Source organism: Cryptotermes secundus, unplaced genomic scaffold (assembly GCF_002891405.2).
Source record: "Cryptotermes secundus unplaced genomic scaffold, Csec_1.0 scaffold737, whole genome shotgun sequence".
NCBI classification, from domain to species: Eukaryota; Metazoa; Arthropoda; class Insecta; order Blattodea; family Kalotermitidae; genus Cryptotermes; species Cryptotermes secundus.
Window position 1 is genome coordinate 1,671,757 of NW_019727105.1, and position 19,520 is coordinate 1,691,276.

The 19,520-nt window shown below is 40.5% G+C and overlaps 2 protein-coding genes across 6 annotated transcripts in view; one reads left to right on the plus strand and one right to left on the minus strand.

Moving 5' to 3' along the window:
- The window catches only part of LOC111864472 (kalirin), a 768,927-nt gene extending 762,250 nt beyond the window's left edge, over positions 1-6,677 (plus strand). For all 5 annotated transcript variants that reach the window (XM_023851737.2, XM_023851735.2, XM_033751441.1 and 2 more), the window contains 4 exons: positions 1,582-1,723; positions 2,542-2,747; positions 3,517-3,712; positions 4,412-6,677. In XM_023851737.2, the coding sequence (XP_023707505.1) occupies positions 1,582-1,723; positions 2,542-2,747; positions 3,517-3,712; positions 4,412-4,534 (667 nt within the window). In that variant the 3' untranslated portion in view covers positions 4,535-6,677. The remainder of the gene's footprint in view (positions 1-1,581; positions 1,724-2,541; positions 2,748-3,516; positions 3,713-4,411) is intronic.
- A 1,316-nt stretch (positions 6,678-7,993) lies between these two features.
- On the minus strand, positions 7,994-18,474 carry LOC111864478. Its single transcript, XM_023851745.2, has 8 exons — positions 18,333-18,474; positions 15,194-15,426; positions 14,327-14,511; positions 13,356-13,853; positions 12,037-12,225; positions 11,491-11,682; positions 9,436-9,821; positions 7,994-9,043 (listed from the first exon to the last, which is right to left on the minus strand). Exons 1-8 carry the CDS (start codon positions 18,377-18,379, stop codon positions 8,635-8,637), a joined length of 2,139 nt encoding a protein of 712 aa, XP_023707513.2. The 5' UTR covers positions 18,380-18,474; the 3' UTR covers positions 7,994-8,634.
- Positions 18,475-19,520: the final 1,046 nt, after the last annotated feature.

The window sequence follows — 19,520 nt, forward strand, 5'->3', positions numbered from 1 at the left end:
TCCCAGAACGCTGGGAGAAATGTGTACAAAGAAGTGGCGATTATGTGGAAAAATAAAGAAAGGTCTATAGATTGAGGTGGTGTATTTGGTTTGTCAATAATAAAGCATGTTACTTTATAAAAAATTATCGCTCATGACTTTCAATACGACCCTCGTATATACGGAATGCCCTTCGTAGTTGAAACTAAATTATCACAAATGTAAAGTTATCATTGGTTTTCAAGTGCTGGAAATTAGAGTGAAATCTTGTTCCTATATGCATAATTCATAAGGAAGCTACTGCTCAGATTTAATCTCTGAAACTGTGTGGGGTGAGGTACAGGGACAGAGGAGAAGAGAGAAGAAATTATGTTTGCCCAGAGAGGATCAACTGCAAGCCAGTCAGCACCTATACCTACACTACTGTTTCCATATTCCTTCTAGGGTTCAAGAGGCCATAAATTCTCTGCCTTTTATGGATCCTGAAAGTTCACCATTGTGTTCACAAAAGTGCACCACTGGATCATATGCTGAGCCAGATGGCTCCAGTCCACATCCTGTTCATTTAATATCCACCTCTATATTATCCGCCCATCCATGCCTGGTTTACCTGACTGGCCACTTCCAGTCATATTTTCTGACTATAATCCTGCATGATTTTTCATTTCCCATGCATGCTATGTGTGTGTCACTCATCCTCCTTGATTTTGTTACCCTTATATTATTTGATAAAGGGTAAAAATTGTGAAGTTCATTATGCAGCATTGAGCATACTATCAGTGTTTCTTCTGTTCAAATATTTTGCTCAGTACCCTGTTGTGAAACGTGAATTTATACTGATCCCTTAGGAAGTTTCACACCTATACAAAATAACAAATAAAATTGTAGTCTTGTGTTTGAAGTCACTTGTGCAGCATAATGCTAAATAGGACCTCAGTAAAACCCTTACAACATTTTCTACTTACTGAGAATGTACCATAGATTTTTACAGTTGAATGGTTACTATTCAGGAAGTTGGAGGTTAATATCCAAACCAGCTATACTAACTTCAGCTTGTTGTGATTTTCTTGAGTCCCTCCAGGCAAAGATCAGGGTAGTAACCTAAATTAGGTAATAACCACTTCCTTCCTCATCATTTAAATTCATTATTCAGTAATCAGTCTTATCATTCAGCAATGTGTAATCTATTAAATGAAAGTGCCATTAAATGAACTACTAATAAAGAATGAATATAGTATATACATGTGACTGGTAAATATTAGTTGAATCTGAAATTTAGATAGAATAATAGTATAGCTACTCCAGGAACAAAGTCATTTATAGGAATATTAATTACTAAGGAATACTGGTAGTTAAGTACTGTTAACTGACATACTTACATATGTGACTGAATTTATTGAATTATGATTTCTTCTCAAGTAATGAGAATTGCTGTCTACAGAATTTTATTCTATTCTGTAATCTGAAGTTTTCTGCTTCCAACATAGAGATATATATCCTGATTTTGTTTACATTGGCCTTTTGTTGGTTGTGCTTATTTTTTATGTCATTCTTTTTCAGTGCTAGAATTCTGGTGTCATCATGAGGTTTGTTTTATTGCAGTGTGGATGGGCCATTGCTATTCTCATTTGTATGCAAGCAGGGTGATGAATACAGAGAAGTAACAGTTTGCCATTACATGCGCCAATTGATATCTGCACTGGGTTACTTGCACAACCAGGGTATAGCACATCTTGACGTAAAGGTAATATATTCATTGTGCATAGCATTTATAATTTGACGTATTTGTGTTCTGTACGTTGAAAGATAGCGCTTTCTAAATTTCTAAATTATTGTCAGGGTTTCCATGGCCTACAATTTTCAAACTGGAAACAACAAAATAAACCTGCTTACAGAATATAAAATTGTAACTCAGAAAGTTTTATTACAAATATAATCAGTACTGTAGAATGTTAAACAACTTCTTAAGTGTAACTAAAAAATTTTACTACTCATGTAATCAATACTGCAGAATGTTAAACAACTTTTGAGTTACACTTTCATATTCTGTGAGCGGTTTTATTTTGTTGCTTCTCATTTGAAAATTATAGGCCACGGAAACCCCAACAATTATTTAGAATCACATTGCATATCTGAAGCACCTGAGGGTGCATCATCATGAGAAGCTGGTGTAGATAGTTAGGCTGTTGTTAGGCAGAAACCAGAATCACCATGCCAGAGATCTTATTGAACACACAGAACTTATCTTGCATGTGGTTACATTCTCAAGATAGGACATACCCTCAGAGATGGTTTAGAAATAGTTCGTGATGGAGGTATGATAATGCACTCATGTACATCAAACTGTAGGTAAGGATGTGGCAACAAAACAGATTGCAGTATTGTCACACTTCTTCCTTGGAGCTTTAGTGAACTGTTTAATTTGTTAATACTCTGCAATTATAAATTAAAAGGTGGTAGTGTATAGTATACTGTATTCACATGAAACCCTCGTATTCCTGTGTGATGTTAAGACTGATCAGTACTGGGCTCACTCTAACTTCTGTTGTTCCCCTTTCACAGCCAGAAAATGTGATGGTGGATTTATCATGCAGCAGTTCAGTGCTTAAATTGATTGATTTGGGGGATGCTGTGAATTTGACAAGGAATCTGGAAGTCCTTCCACCTTCAAATCTTGAGTTTGCTGCTCCTGAAATGGTACTTGGGCAGCCTGTTGGTTGTCAAACAGATATGTGGAGTGTGGGAGTGTTCCTCTATGCCTTCCTCAGGTAGGTCCAACTCTGCACCATGTTCTTGCATACCTGTCATAATGCCACTTATTATATTTTAACAGTATGTGCAGTTACATTGCATTCCAGTTAATGGGAGTAGCCATTTATTTGGGACAAATCCTGGAGAACTGAAACAAATTGAGAATATAACCAGAATTTGCTTTGCTCATTTGGGATACCATGCTGTTTAACTGGGCCAGTAGTTGCCACATGGCATGCTTGTGAGTCAGTGAGTCACTGACTTTGTGTAAATGAACAACTCTTTACAGTTACTCTCAATCTTCCAGTAACTGTGTTTGTGATTCAATCTCCTCTTAATTTCCTCCTGAATCATGTATTGATTTCTTACACACAGAAACTTGTGTGATCTCTTTTGTTCAGCTATTGCAGTAGCTTCACAGACTTGTTGTTTTAAGTCAGCAAGATTATCTGATAAAAATTGGATATAAACATGACCTAACCCTGAAGATGAAAGTAATTGGAGTTTGATTCAGACCTGTGGGATGTCATGCTTTTGGGCTTGAAGTTTTATCCACCTTTCAGGAGCTATTTGTAACATATTAGAAGCACCTCACACAATGCCTTCTTAAACTAAGGAACTTGACAGCTTAGAAAAGAAAGAATTTGTAGTTACTATCTCAGCTGATAGTAAATAAACTTTATTAATTTAACCAAGATGTTTTAAATGCATTTTTCATCCATAATCACAGTGCACTTTGGCACATTTCATTCATGAAGCTGTATTGAGTGTTTGTTGTTGTTACAGTGGTGTGTCCCCTTTCTTGGATGACTCTGTTGAGGAGACAACAGCAAACATATTAAAGTGTGATTTCTGCTTCCCTGATGAGTACTTTGCTGATGTTTCAAACGAAGGCAAAGACTTGATTGGCTGTCTCTTAGTTGCCACGTCATCCCGACGGATAACTGTTCAAGAGTGCCTGGATTCACCTTGGTTCAAAGATGTAAGACATTATGATTAACAGTACACTAACTGTGTGAATGTATTCATTCCTGGAAAGCATCTCATTAAGTAAAATTTCATTAATTGAAAATTAATTTGTAATTAATATAAAGGTGATAGTTAGGGATATTGTGACTTGATTGTGTGTGTGTGTGTTTGCAGATGTGTGCACGTGTTTGCATGCATCCACATTTATATTAAAAAGATGTGTGCCCTTTTGTATTTGTGTTTATTACAACATTACAGTGAACAGTAGCCTATTAATTAAAACAAGCATTTATTATGAAAAACAGGCAATGGTAAATGAAAACAGAATGGCGTTCATGAACACAGCAGCATAAAAATAGCATGAGGAAAGTGTGAGTGTACATTCTTGAATACAGCAACATGCAATAACAGAATGTTACTATTGACCTATGAGCCCATGCAGTGTACTGATTTCCTTCATTTAATAGTTGCCTGATGATGGCCTTGTGAGGTGGAAATATGTAGTGATGAATGACATTTTAATGACTTTTTATGAATTTTAAATGTAATTGTAACATTTAAAATAAAAGTTGTGTTCGCGTTTATCGACAGAAATTAATGATTGAGTGAGTGAGATATTAATGCAACAGGATGCTGAAATATAATATTACACATTAAAATCTTCTTCATCCAACATGTGATGCGAACATTCTCTTATTTCATTTCTTTTCAGACACAGAGGACATGTTCAATTCCATCAGTACGGCTGGCAGCATTTCTGGAGCGAAGACAATCACTTGCACGGCCTCTGTTCACTTCAAATTCTCATCTTACCCTCAGCCCGTCTGACACTTGATCTATTTCTATATATGATCTTAGAAAGTATGAGAACTTTCCCTCATTAGATATATAGGAGCCTTCCATGATTCTAAAAAGCGACCATCAAATTGCTACTGCAATTCTACAGATCCGTTGTCTAGTGTCCTGGAAAAAATTACTGTTACCTTGAAGGCTGAAGGCTGCACAACATAAAGTTCCAAAGACAGTGTGTAAAGGAAGAATACTTCTTGTGAAAAACATACTTTTGTACACTTCAATCAGAATATGTTATGAGTTGCTCATTTTGGATTTTTTGAATTCTTAATAATTGCAATACCATATTCTGTTCTGAGTGTTCTAGTGGTAATGAATGAAAATTCTGACATTGTGCCATGTTGAATATTGGGGCCTTTGTATTGGTAAACATTTACCCTTACATTGAATATTGTACAACACAAATACTTGTAGCTGGAACTATTATGATGAACAGTGAAACACCCATTCATTCTATGTTAATTCACCTTTATTCATACTTTAGAATATACCAGCAACAGATTATGCTTCAGTCTCTAATCCACTGCCAGTTGTGGATATTGCAGATTGAGCACCTCGAGAGTCCTGACAGCCACTACAATACAGGGCTATTATAAATTATGTGGGTGATTTAGATGGAGTATGGATTGATGGTGAATGGATTTATTGACTACTGATGGGCACCACTCGGAACTACAAGTAATTACAACACTATCACTAATCTCCATACTTAACAAATTACCTCAACACCTGCTAAGCCTTTTTGCAGCCTTCTGTGTCTTCATCAGCTGTTCCCTGGCAGCAGCTTCTAACAGCGGAGATTCTTCAGCTTCACACACTCAGGTTCTATCTTCACAGCCTCCTGTTCTGAACTCAACTCTCAACTGACAACTACCAACTAGCTTTCATGTAGAAAAAAATAGTTTTATTTTGTAATTTCTAACCAAGTAAAGCAAGTGAAATGCAAATATTTTATGCTCATGCATGATACCACCTTTTTAACAACTTCTGCCTGACAAGAAATTTTATGTCATTCTTTGTCCTTAGACTGGGTTAGGAGCGATATATTACTACAGAAAGAAGATTGGAAATGTATAATCTACACCAGGGTACATGTAGCTTTCACATGCATTCTGAATGCTTCCAACTGTGACAGACAGATTTGCTGAAGACATTAATGTATTAAGTAGGCCTACAACTATAGATATGACGATCGCAATGGACACGTGGTCTAAGGCATGAAATGTCTTCACTCACTCAAACACTGGGATCGTGGGTTCAAATCCTACCCAAGGCGAGGATGTCTGTTTACATTTATTCTGTGTTTGTGTTAGTGTCGTAATAGGGTGATCCCCAGTTCAAGGAGTCTAAGATTAAGAAACTGAAGTGAAACTAGCTTTTCTTGGATACCCTATGCACCAAGTAGAGGCAGTAGGAGGAGGAGGAGACAACTACATGTATAATGGTAATACTGCTCCCTGCCAAACTTGTTGCACATAAGACTTCCACATTCACCATGTTTTTACTTGTTGACCAATATTCAACACAGAATTTGTAGGCATGTATATGATCTATCTCTATACTAGATTTCACATGCCCGTCTCCAGTCATTCAGTAGTTACGACTTTTGGACCAAAAGCTAAATATAGAAAGAAAAATTATATTAACAGAAGTTACATATTTTTCAAAGATGTGTTTTCATACACAGTTTCTGATATTACTAATTGCAGGAAATTAAGAAGAGCTATTTTGTAGCCTCCAGTGACATGATGTCAGAATCAAGCCAGAGTTTCTCAAGTTGAAATGTGGAGGCAGATAGACAGACAGACATGAACACCCCTATATGCATTCATTTCATATACATCATGCAAATAATCCACAATAATATACTGGATGGAACTCATTCTTCCAGTGATATATAGTCACTTCACTACCTGCAGCATTTAGCTGTTTATTGATATTTCCAAAGCACTATTAGATATTTTTGTCAATGTAAATAGTTTTTGTAGATTAATTTACATATATTCTTGTGCTAATATATATATTTATAAAATGTGTTTTATACAGCATGTATATAATAGGCATGTAATGATATGATTGGATGTGTAAAAATATTATAAACAAACATTAAAAAACATTAAAATTAATTCACAGTTATTTGGTATCCAAGTTTAAGTGGCTGGTGTTACAAGAGACTACTGATTTCCAGCTTTCACAGTTTTCCAATGGTGTTCTAGGGTGGTAGGCTGTTTGTCAACATTTCAGAGGAACTTGCTGCCTCCATCTTCAAGGTTGAAATGGCTGGGATGAGGATATGGTCAACATATAAAGGCTGAATTACAAGGGAACATTGAATGGTGAGAATGTAACCTTTTTTGAAGAACCACAGAATAAAGGAAAGTGAGGGAACAACTGGTCTGGGGATGGCAGCAGGAACAGTCGAGAGGGAGAAATGTCGAGTAGTAAGATGAAGTCTGGATAATCTCACAGGCAGTGCTTACCTTGTAGCCCCCTTCTGAATGAAGGTTATGGTGTAAGTTGATGACATCATGAATGAATTTGCTAGTATAGTGGGGCAGCTTTGCTAATGTTACTGTGCTGAGTACATTGGCCCTGGTTGAATGTTCTGTGACTACTGAGTGTTCTGGATGATGCATGTAGAAAAAGAGATATCTGTGCACAAGGGACATTAGAAGTATTCCCATTTTGTGGCCATACTCACTGATATTTTATGATATGTCCATATCATGTTTAAGGGGCAATCCTATGCCCCTAATATCTCCACTCTTCTTCCATATCTGACTTATTACGTCCCTGTGTTGGAAAGCACATACCCAGACCCCTAGGAACTTTTACTAATATTATTCGTAATATATTTTCGATCTTTGAGAGAATGGATATAATCCCACATTATTGCAGTGTTAGAGTGGTTCAGAGTTAATGTGGTGCTGGAATAATGGTGGACAGTTTTAAGTATTTTAGTGAATGGAGGTAAAGTGAAGAATATTTTGAACTGATGGGAAGGGAAAGCAAACAAAGTGTCAAATGGGAAGTTTATGATGATTGTAACTCCATATCCTACTATATATCAGTAGTAGACAGATGTGAGCAGGAAATGAGAACTTGTTCCTTGATTCAAATCTCAGTTCTGAAATCTTTCATTCCACTATGCCTACAGGGAAATTTCCAGATAGCAGACTGCCTCAAATTAAGTGTTCTGTCTTCTAACATATAACTTATTATAGTCTAGCAAATTTCAACCAACACTTCAGAGAAACTGGCTGTGGCTCCATTTGCTACCTTCTTCATGCTGGTTTGTTTGGTGCCTTGCCTTTCAAACTTGGAATTGAAAGCGATATTTTCCTCTAAACATCTTTCCTTACTTTCACCAGAGTATGCAGCATTTTAGGAAGGCCAGGGCTCACAAAGGGCTGTCGTGCCGGTGATGATGATGATGATGATGATGATGATGATGATGAAGCATTTTATCCCAGAAGATAGAATTCCTCACAACCACTGCTGTGAGAACCTCAATTCCTACCTGAAATTAATTCAAGACTCCTTGATTCCACATCTTGTATAATTCAGTCTTCACTGTATCATTAGATGCTGTGTAATCTGAGCTACCTGTAGCGTCACTTATAAGCCGTGAATGAATAAATAGGTCTACAGTCTGAATATTCTTAATTGGATTTCCTCTATCTTTAAGTGAATTCCTGAGCAACGCCTTGAAATATGATAAACCCGAGACCTTTAAATCTTTGCTCAGCAGTCATAATTATCTTTGCAGGTCATCTATCAATACATAACATTAGAAGTAGAACAAGAGAGAAAGAGCACCTTGAAATAGTCTTAGAATCACTCTATTTTTTCATCTGTCACTTGTTACTCCCTGTAGTCTGTTTCAGCTCAGAATTAACTACAAAACAAGTAATCCTTTCAGCATTCAACAGGACTTCTTGTACTAGGAGTTAGCATGTGATTAGATCTCTACATACAGATGAATGCATGGATATGTGCCTCTAACAATGCTCTGAGCAGAATTCGAACCTGTGACTCAGTGTAGTAGTAGTCAAGGGTCTCAAGTAGCCAAATTTCATCAGACTAGTTCGTCAATATCTTGGGATTATATTTCTTTCTGTTCCTGAGAGAAGGTATCCTCAGATGTCTTCCGCTGATGGATCTGATGCTGGAGGCAGTGCTTGACGCCTTGCTGCTGCTATTAGTAGCTGAAGGCAGTCTGGTGTGCACCACTTTATCTGGATTGGACAGGTCAAGACGGCGTTCACGCATGCGTCTCGTGAGAGGCAAGTCCCTCGAGAAATAAATGTCCTGCAGGTCATACAGCTGGAGTGCTAGATGAGGCGCACATTGTGCTAGAAGGGGTTGCAGCTTTTGCTGTTGGCGTTCGTGCTTGGCTCTGAGCACATTGAGGCCCTGCAGGCTCCCTGCCATTCGCAGACTCTGTGCACCTTGAGGTGATGTGGTGAGTTCCAACGGCTGGAAGGACCTCCTAAACAGTGCGTTAGACAAAGATGTTAAGGATATGAGATCATGTGGTAGAGAAACAAGCATTTTGCACTGACCAATCCCCACATAAGATAAAAGTGATTTGACACTTTGAAGCTGTGGAGGGTGATAGAGAAGAACAAAGAACCCAATATGATTAATTAGCTGAAGAATTAAAGTAAGAAAAGCTGAAAATTTTAAAAAACAAATTGAGAGAAATGAAGACAGTATTGAACAAGGAAGCAGAAACTGTTTGAGAAAGATGAGGTAATGCATACATAGCAGCAGAGAGAAGAAAGAGGAAAGGGAAGTGGAAATGGTAAGTAGATAAACTGCAGAAGAATAGCAATGAACAAAAGAAAATAAGTCCAAGAATATGAAGAGCTTCTGGTCTACCTGGAGGCAGGTTGTTCGAGTGACGATGGCACATCTGGAGTGATGAGGCCCCTCGCATCTGCTGCAGTCCAGGGTGAGGGAACGGAGGCTTGGTGCTCACGGGAGGGTGGGGGTAATGGTGATGGGGTGGCACAGTCCCTGCCAGCTGGAACCCTGATGAAGGCAATTTGGTCACAGCATGCCACCAACAGCTGGCCCCTTTGCCACACCTGAGTCCCAGCGGCCACATCAGAGTTATCAGGCAGTGGAGTGGCCCCCGAAGAGGGCCCAGGATACAGCGATCGGGTGCCAAATTCAACTACTTTCCCCAATATGGAGAAGGATGGGAAGTTGAGGGGAAGTGTTTGCACACAGCACTGGTCATCCGCATCCCATACCTTCAGGACCTGAGAACATGTGACAGCTTGCATTTCATTCTCATGGGAAATAGGCCTTATTCCTGTTCTTATTTACCACCATCAATTTCGTCTTCCCTCTAATCAAATAGTTTAGAACTGTAGACCATCACCTGTTCCAGTCTCCTATAATTTATGATTTCCTCTTTCGTCTTCTGAATTGTCTTTTGTCTCTTCTTCCAACGGGTTACACCCTGCATTTAAAAGAGAGTATCAGAATGCAAGATTTGTCATTCTTTACCCTTTTGTTCTGTATTATATAATTGTTTCCTCAAGATATCAGTATGCAGTTCTGTTCTCGTATCTTCATTCTTTAATCTACCCATTCAGATGCAGCCCTTCACTCTTTATTGACCTAAATAGTCCATCTCTGATGTCTCAGTTCTACTATCCCACTGGTCTTTAAGTAGGAAACACTCATGTTCTGCTTGTGTGGTTTGCTTTACAATACTTTCAGCTTGTCTCTAACAGAAATGAATATAAAGGGCGGCCTGCGCTTAAGGCTGAAGCCTCGCCACCATGTGGGAGCCTTGACGTCTCACAAACCTATGGGCCTTCATGGTCTGTTACAGGGATAGCTATCCCTTCTTTATAGCGTTGAAATGTAGGATGATTTATTAATGATGAATGGGAAAGTATTTGGAAGGATGTGACCATGTTCTTTTTGAGATACTATCCCAGAATTTGCCTGGAGAGTTTGAGAAGAAACCCTAAACCTGTTAGTCCGGTTAGCCAGAGTTCTGGTCGAGCTTCTAATTAAGCATCTCACGAATAGAATCTAGAACATTACTGCCATGCCAGTCTGCTCAATAGGACGCTGTGTGCTCTATGCCAAAGATAGAGGCAGCAGGTCCCTCTGAAATGATTATAATGATCTGTCAGATTGCGTAATGTTATATCCCTGCAGACAGCAGTCTTCAGTTGTATTCACTGGATGTTACTCTCTTGCTAGGGGGGGTAAAATGTACAGACGTTAATTTAAGAAGGTTCTATAGCTGCACCACCCTGCTGTAACTACAGAGAATTTCCTTCGGAAGTGGGGAATGAATAACACTGATTATAAAAATGGGGGTAGTTAAATACATTATTATTTCCACTATATACCTACTGATAACATGGTTTTCAATTGGTCTATGTTACTGTAGCCCCGTGAGATTGGTAGTCGAACATTGCACTGCACTTCCTTCGCTACATTCATGGTTCCACTTACTTTGGATGGTAATGAGGGCGAAGGCACAGTACAGAAGTTTTCGAAGGTCCATATTTTTTGGTTGAGCTGGGCTTCTGGAGAAGTATTAACTGTTGGAGGGCTGAAGGGCATAGACTCCTCTGTCAACTGCTCTCAAATTTTTATCGATAATCCCCAGTGTTTACCGTCCCCAAGATATTTATTGTATAGTCACCTCTGAGTCAACATGCATTGTAGCACCCATTTACACAGAATGTTCGCACATCCAGCTCGGCAATATTTGACTTGGTGGGCAATGTTATAATGACTACAATAACCTACATTCCGAAGTATCTGCACTTTTCTCTGCAGTCTCTTTCAGGTACTGCTAAATCAAAATCCATACTTCTGTATTTCTAAAATTCTACCTCTGTGGCCTTAAGGGCTTATCACTGAATATAATTTTACATTTTCAAGATTAGAAACACTCACTCCATCCTGGGAGCAGCTGAAAACGGCCCCAAGGTGGTGCATGATGAGGACATCTACCACAGCAGCCTTGTGACCAAAGAGGGATACTTGGGGCCGCTTGGTGACCACAGGATTCCATAATCTGACAACACAGTCATTACTGCCTGTGGCAAGCAGTCGCTTAGAACGATCAAGGCAGAAACACCGGACACCCTGCAACAGGCGTGGAAACACAAATAACATGCAATAACGACTATTCTGCAGTTTGAACAGCCGTGGAATTGGGGTTTGACTGCTGATAGCAAAATGTTTATGTTTTCCACACAGGATACCAATCCCTGGCCTGAATTTCAACCAGCTACTGAATGTGTGTCTGTTAAGAGCATGTGTAACTGAGAGGTATGGACTGCATTGATTATGTAGATTTAGCATGAAATTAGAGGAACTTGATCATTTCTAAGGTACAAGTCTGGTACTTCTGAAGAGGAAGTGCGGTAAACTACAGCACACATTAAAGAGCACAAGCTCTGATTCGAATCGGAAGCTTCGGTACAATGTAATACTCACTCGGGCGAGTCTGAAGATGTAAGGTGTTCTTCTTGCGGCCACGTGGCGGATTACAAGAGTAGCTGATGGGTCCTGGCTACAGGAGACCACTGTCTCATTGTCTGGGAAGTAGGCCACTTGCCGCACAACGTCTCCATGAACCCCCACATCAACCGTTGCCCTCACATAATCACTCTGCTGTTCCAGCTCCTGCAAAGCAAAACCAACCATGTCCTCATGCATACACTACAAATTGTCCTTTTGGCAAGAATCTCCCTGTCTTTATGAAATTCCAAAGTTGATCACTCTATTAACATAATCTCAACCTCAATCTTGATTAAATTGAAACCATAATTATTTATTCGCGGTTATTTAAAGATGCTCTCAGTAGGCGGCACTCAAGTTTGTATGACGTCCAGGGATAGGATGTTTATTGAATAATGGATTGGAATATGTGGGAAGAAATGGTCGTGGCCTAATTTGAAGTACTGTCCAGCCATTTGGCGTGAAGCTGGCCACTCACCTTCATTTAATGCTGAAGACTAAGAATGTGTGGAGCGATCCCTCCCTTTCTCCATACATCTTTATGGCATGGTGCTTAATTAAGCACAGGCACAATTTTACCGTTGCTCAATAGCACGGGGAAATTTGAATGTAAACATAGAATTGATGAGATGAAGAAATTCATGGGGAGAGAAGTGAGAGCAAAAATTCGGTAAGTAAACCTCAAACAAAAGGATCTCTTCGAAAGCTTTGGCCTAATCCTGTACAGTAGGACAATGTTGCCGTTTCTTATAGTACGTGAACTGGATTGAGTGGCTTTAGGTAATGATTGTTGTTACTCAGTCAACACGGCTCTTGTATAAATACACCATAGTTTGCATGTACTACATGTTTCGGTCAATTTTTTCCATCATCAGGTACATAGAGCCTTTACAGTTATCCTTCTATCTGCTATGCCTCCCTACACTGGACAGTGTTTACACTTTGAGAGTGCGTTGCACAAGTATGTTGTTTCTGTAATGTCCTTATGTTATGAAATGTAAGGGGTAAAGTTTATCGGTGGATTTTATAATAGTTGTGTCCAAATTAGGAGTTTCCTGAAATGGAGAATATTCTGATGAGTGCAGCACCTTGAAGATCCCATGCCTTGAAATTTATTGGATGTTAAAAATTCTTATTTCAGTCCATTGTAAACAATGGTTGAATTATGATTATTATTGTCAAGTATTACGCACAAGCTTTTGGTGTTGAATTACCGTACAAAATTTCATTAAAACTCGTTCATTCAGAGCTAAAACTACGTGTTGTTTGCAATGGCGTGAGATTGAGAGACATACCGTCCAGTAGTATTTGTCGAGCTTGTCTGGGTGCTTCTTGCGGAAAAGAGAGACCCGGGGCTGGTGAAAACGCAGGGTGGTGACATTACCGACACTGTCGCCAATGAACAGCATTGACGGGTTCTTGTCGCTAGCGACGGTGTATGCGAGGCACTGTGGTACGTGTCTCATGCCTTTCACAAGGCATAATGGGGCATGGATCAAACTGGATGAGTCGTACAAATGTAGGCTTCGGTCAGAGCACGCCAGAAGCAGCACGTTTGCGTCTGGGATGTGCACAGCGTCAGTCAACCAGATCGACGTCACTCGACGGCGTCTGTCGATACGGTCCACATCACCAATACGTTCGCGGATATCTCCCTCGCTCAGGGCGATGACGTAGCTATCCAGGAGCTGGAGCCGGCCATCGTACACCCCGACACGGCCGAACTTGGTGACCACCGCGTAGCAGAACGTCATCTCAGTCTCAATAGGCACCACCTTTACGATGGTCTCCCTCTGCAAGATTAAATCCTTGTACCGTCACCACGTAATTTAAGTACGTCACGCTTTTGTACGTTAGGGGCTGTAGGTTACATTTTCCTACGTTAGCTGCTGTAAAGAGTCCGAATTGGGAGAGACCAAAAATACTTCTTATACTTTTCCTTCCGTTTACGGATTAGGCCACCTGGCCTGTTTATATTTAGAATTAGCCTCTCAAACTATGAATATCATAGACAATGATGGGATTCCTCGTCCGAGGAATCGGCTCATCCCAAGGTATCTACAGAATAACACAACACAAAAATCACAGGACATGTGTTCGTACCACGTGTGGTATTGGAGCCCACGATCCCAGTATTCGAGTGATCGTAAACCAGTACGCGTCTTAGGTTGTGTGACTTCTTTGGAGAAACAGTAATATTTTTATAACCTGCTCATTGAATGTACGTAACGAAACCCTTCCGTAAGACCTGCATACAACTTCTTACCTTGCAGTGGGGCATATTGAAAATGTCGATGTGTCTCTCCACTGGGCTGACTAGGCCAACTACACAGCGGCTGCCGATTTTCTCCATCATGTGATCCAGCACTTCCTCCCACCAGACTAGTCCCACCTGCGACGTGTCCAAAGATTCGAACCAATGCCTCGCACTCTGTGAATACAAGGTGTTTCCTGGAACAGCCATCGAAATACAATTATAACTGCAGGTCACCAAACTCGAAGTCGAGTAGACAACTTCTTACTTCGTATTTTGGAGGTCCTAATTTCAAATATCGTCGGGAGACCAATACCACAGCAGGTATTCTGTGTTTCTTACCAAGTGTCGAGATAATACGACAAATCAGGCAACGATCACATGCTCCACATTAGTCAAGGTCGCAATTTCGCCCTAAGATGGTAGCAGTGGATTCTTCCGAAACGTTGATAATTACCTACGAGATATTTAGGAGAAAAAATCTATATTTTTATCTCCGTGAGAGTTTTAAATTCCAGTTATTCTAGTGCACCTATAAAGGAGTCGGGATAGCTCAGTTAGTATAACGACCGGCTACGGCCTGGTCGTTCGAGGGATCAGAGTTCGATTCCCGGTAAGGTCAAGAATTTTCTCCTCTCCGCATCTTCCAGACCGGCTCTGGGGCCCACCCAGCCTCCTATTCAATGAGGGATATTCAGGGATAAAGCGGCTGGGGCGTGAAGCTGACCACTCACCTCCAGCTAGTGCTGAGGTCAAGAAAATGTGGATCTATACATCCACTGCCCCATATGCCTTCGTGGCGTAGTGCTTAATTACTGAAGCACAGGGAAAACTCTACTTTTTTTTACCAAGTGCACCTGTGACCTATGCGTCACTTACCGACTACTCTCTCGATGGCCTTCACAAACTGTCTCTTGGTGAGCGGTTGCCCTCCGTAGTTCTTCCCTTGCACCGCATTTGCCCGCGCATTCTTTTTGCGTCGCGTCTCTTTCTGGTGTGTCTGCTCTTTCTTGGCGTTTATGTCGCCGGAGAAGAAGTATTTCCGGAGCTCACATAGGTCCTCCGAGTCCAGCCTCTCCAGGAGGTCCAGTTCCAGAACATCCTCCTCCAAACTGAACACAACACAGTCCTGATACTCTCATAATCTGTTGCAAATTACACTTGCTTGATGAGCCGAGCAGTTTGGCTGCTTCGGCTTTTTATGTACCTTACCTAGGAGCCTGGTAGATCATTCGGTATGGAGACTATGTTACGATCTGGACGATCGAAAAAAATGGGTTCCGTTCCCGGCAGAGATGCAAAATATTTTTCTCTTCTTCACAGCGTCCGGATTGGATCTCGATCAAAACCATCCTCCTACCCAGTTGGTATCAGATGCTTTTCAGTCGGGGGTAAAGTGAGTTGAGGCTTGAAACTGCCCAGTCTCCTATATCTAATGCCGAATTTGTGAATGGATGGAGCTTCTCCAGTATTTCGCTTGTCTTTAATGTGTGGTGTTTAATTAAGCACAGAACAACTTTGCCTTTGTAAATTTTACCAAATATTTTAGAGGTCAAAATCTCTTCATCTACTGTCCCGCACATCGAAGACTAGCCTGTCTGTAATAATCATGTTACTCGCCTACCACTTTATTGTAGTGTTGTTGAAGGAGGAAGCAGGACTACGTAAGTAACAAGTGCCTGAAAACCAACTGTTCTGGTAAGTTTTTGGATCCAAGATGGATGGAGAAAATGGAAGATTTAGAATGGGCCTATTAGGCATACACAGCGAGGAAGTTAGAACCGAGCAGGTTGGTCTCGCATTAATGCGCTGCACTTGTGTTTGGGAGATTCTCGGTGCGAATCTCGGCCTGGACACCGACTGTAGTAACTGATGTTTTCCTGATTTTACTCAGTACTTTCGGAAAATTTCTGATATATTACCTTGATTAGATCGCAACCGCTTCCTTCAAAAGCCTTTCCAATTCCTCATTCATCAATCAACCTGCCGTTCGACGCTGTAGAACCTAGCTACTGACAGCGTCTTTATATCCCTCCACCCTCAAACCATATGGAAGCTAAGGTAGAAAATTCTAAGATGTTATGATGGGCTGGGCTTGTAGCTCGGATGGGCATTCAATAAATAGACTTCACCAAACCGTGGGTAAATCTGTTTTGGAAGGCCGAAAATAAGATCACAGATTATAGTTGAAATGCGTAGTACGGGAATAGGTTTAATGTCTGGCGATGAAAAAGATTCAACATCGTATCCAAGCGCACTTCATTAAACCCTGTTTCGAAATTTTCGTTCCTATTGTGAGAGAGTTAGGAGTCGGTATAGCGACTGGCTACAGCTTGAACGACCGAGGGTTCGGAGTTCGAGTCCCAGTAAAATCAAGAATTTTCTCTATTCTGCGTCTTCCAGACAGGCCCTTGCACCCACCAAACGTCCCATCCAATGCATACCGGGGACTCGTTCATTTGGGGTAAAGCGACAGGGGCGTGAAGCTGACCATTCATCTCCAACCACTGCCGAGGTGAAGAAAATGTGGATCTATACATCCACTTCTCCATACGTCTTCATGGCGTAGTGTCTAATTAGTTGAGCACGCGGACACTTTACCTTATTATGAGAGTTAGGCCTACTAAATTAATCCTTTGTTGTAACTCATGCATCTAGGTGCATTTTTCGGCTCCTTGACCTCCGGCTGCCTTTCGAAAGTGAATGCTGGTAGGTAGGTATCAATATTTCAAGTGGAAGCACCCATAAAGCGCGATTGATTTCCCCTGAGTTTGGGACGGTTGTACAGTGATGGTAACTGTAATTGCCAGCAGAAGGAACCTTAACGTTTAATCCGAACAAAAACATACAGTTATGACTGTTAAAATCTGGAGAAAGGTGTGCTATAAGGAAACATCTGCACCGGAACCGGCTAATCTCGGGCCTCAGATCTTCTGCACGGCATACCTTAGCCCCATTCCACAATCTTGACAGTTATTTAACGGGATAGACCCAAGTAAGATTACTGTGAGCAAAACATGCGCTGCAGATCGAGTGGAGGAATCAAATATGTGTAGAATCTTCATGGGAAACCAAAAGGTAAATGTGAATATTGCCAGTCACGGTAGCCGAGCGGTCTAAGGCATGCACTGTCTTCGCTCGCTCGGAAGCCGGGATCGTAGGTTCAGTCCCATTCGGGGCATGAATGTTTAGTGTTTGTGTGTGTGTGTGCTTTTTTTCAGTGTTTGTATACAGGTAGAGGCCTTGCGACGAGCTGATCACCCGCCCAAGGAGTTCTACCGAATCTAGTAAACCAATGTGAAACGGAGAGTTTCATGGAGGTAGGCCAAGGCCCAAATTGGGGCTATAACGCCGAAGGAAAAATATGTGAATATTAATGTTGAAACTGGTCTTCATAAATACGTCGTCGGGATATGAACCCGATTAAGCTGGCCCAAAATATGATCCAGCACCATCTCCTTCTTTGTGTCCCTCTATTTATGAAATAAGAATCAATATTCTGTGCTATTGAGATAGTTTTTATTGTGTTCATATTGATTTAATTCATTCTTCTGAATTAAGCTGTGAAATAAATATTCAGTTTTTTAGACTACCCTGTACCTCATGATTGCCGTATTTGCATAGCGATGATATATCCAACTCCCCTTTTTGAGAGTTACCGTGTTCGATACCCGAAAAACAACCTATATTTTAGACTTATTCATTACCTTCAGGAAAATCCCGATATTGACATAATAATTCACGAGGCCACATTATCGTTTTTGTGCCTTCTGATCTGACAATGACGTCATCATGCCCCGCCTTTCAATATCGTTGCAAAATACAACATTCGGGCTTCAGCAACCAGATCATGGCGAGATTGTGATGGCAGTGATTAGGTTTGGTGATAGAATGGAGATAGGTTTGATGAAATATACAGATACGAATAGGTCTACCTCTTTTAGTCGTCATGTAAGATGACAAAAGATTCTCACATTTTACGTTGCTAATCAGTAAGGTTACAGTTTAGTGAACTCACCTAATGCTCGCCAATTCTGTGTTGAAACTGCTCCTGTCGTCACCCATAGTGAGCTTATACTATCAAATTTGTTTAAAATTTTTAGTACGAAAACAGTAAATGAATATCAAAATTATGTATATCAGCAATCACGCCTCTTTCATCTCAGTAGACTTGGTTGCTACGTAAACAGCAATCGATTATACATGCGCCCCTTCGCATCCGTTTGTCCCTGTGTGGGGCTAACCATAGCAGCCGGCAGGAAGAGAAATGCACAGTGCATTAACCAGTAATTCTTTACATCTGATCATAATTAATCAGAACGGAGATTTACAACATCTATTTGCGTAGCGTCAGAGTAGAACGCAGTCGTTTAGTTATTTACCATTAGTTCATGGATGAATCATTAAATTGATTTGTTGTTTGGTTGGTTAAGTAATCGATTGAACTGTTCTTTTTTTTTTTGCTTGTTTTAGTTTGAAAAAACATAAATGCTTAGCAGTGCAAAGGTGTTTCATATTATTTGGCACATGATTGAAGAGGTAACAAAGACATGGACATTGGTTTAAAAAAATAGATAGACATGGAATATAAAATTATATGAATGTTAATAATTTATATCAATATTGCGGGTTTCTGCAGTATGACCCCGTATATCTGAGACGACCGTAATCTTGTTACCACCTTGAGAACCTCCGATCTCACATGCAAGTATTATTATTCTTACTCATATTTGAGCTGAATGAAAGCAGAAAGAGGCTCCCATGTCTCTAGAACTGGGTAGGCTTAAGCTCTTCGGCGCCAGACCACCAGATCTGGATCTATCACTAAGTGAAAGCAGTATCATCTCATGTAACAACGATTTTAAAAAGAAAAATGTAGGTAAAGCTAATCCTGTAACAGGCCATGGAGGCCCATAGGATTGTGAGACGTCAAGGCTCCCACATTTTGTAAACATCGGCTCACAGATGGCGGTGAAGTTGTCATCCTTACGCGCCGGCCACCCTTTATTCTGTTAGAGGCAGAGTCGACCCCAGGACCATAATGTGGCTGAAGGACTAGGTCAATTGATAAATACAATAACGTCATCGAGAATCGAACCCGCAACCTTCCATCTTGTAGCATAGTGCCTCAATTAACTATGGTACCCCGTTCCCCCGACGATTCTAGAAATGAAAATAAAATACACTGCCGCCTCTCCACTGCTTA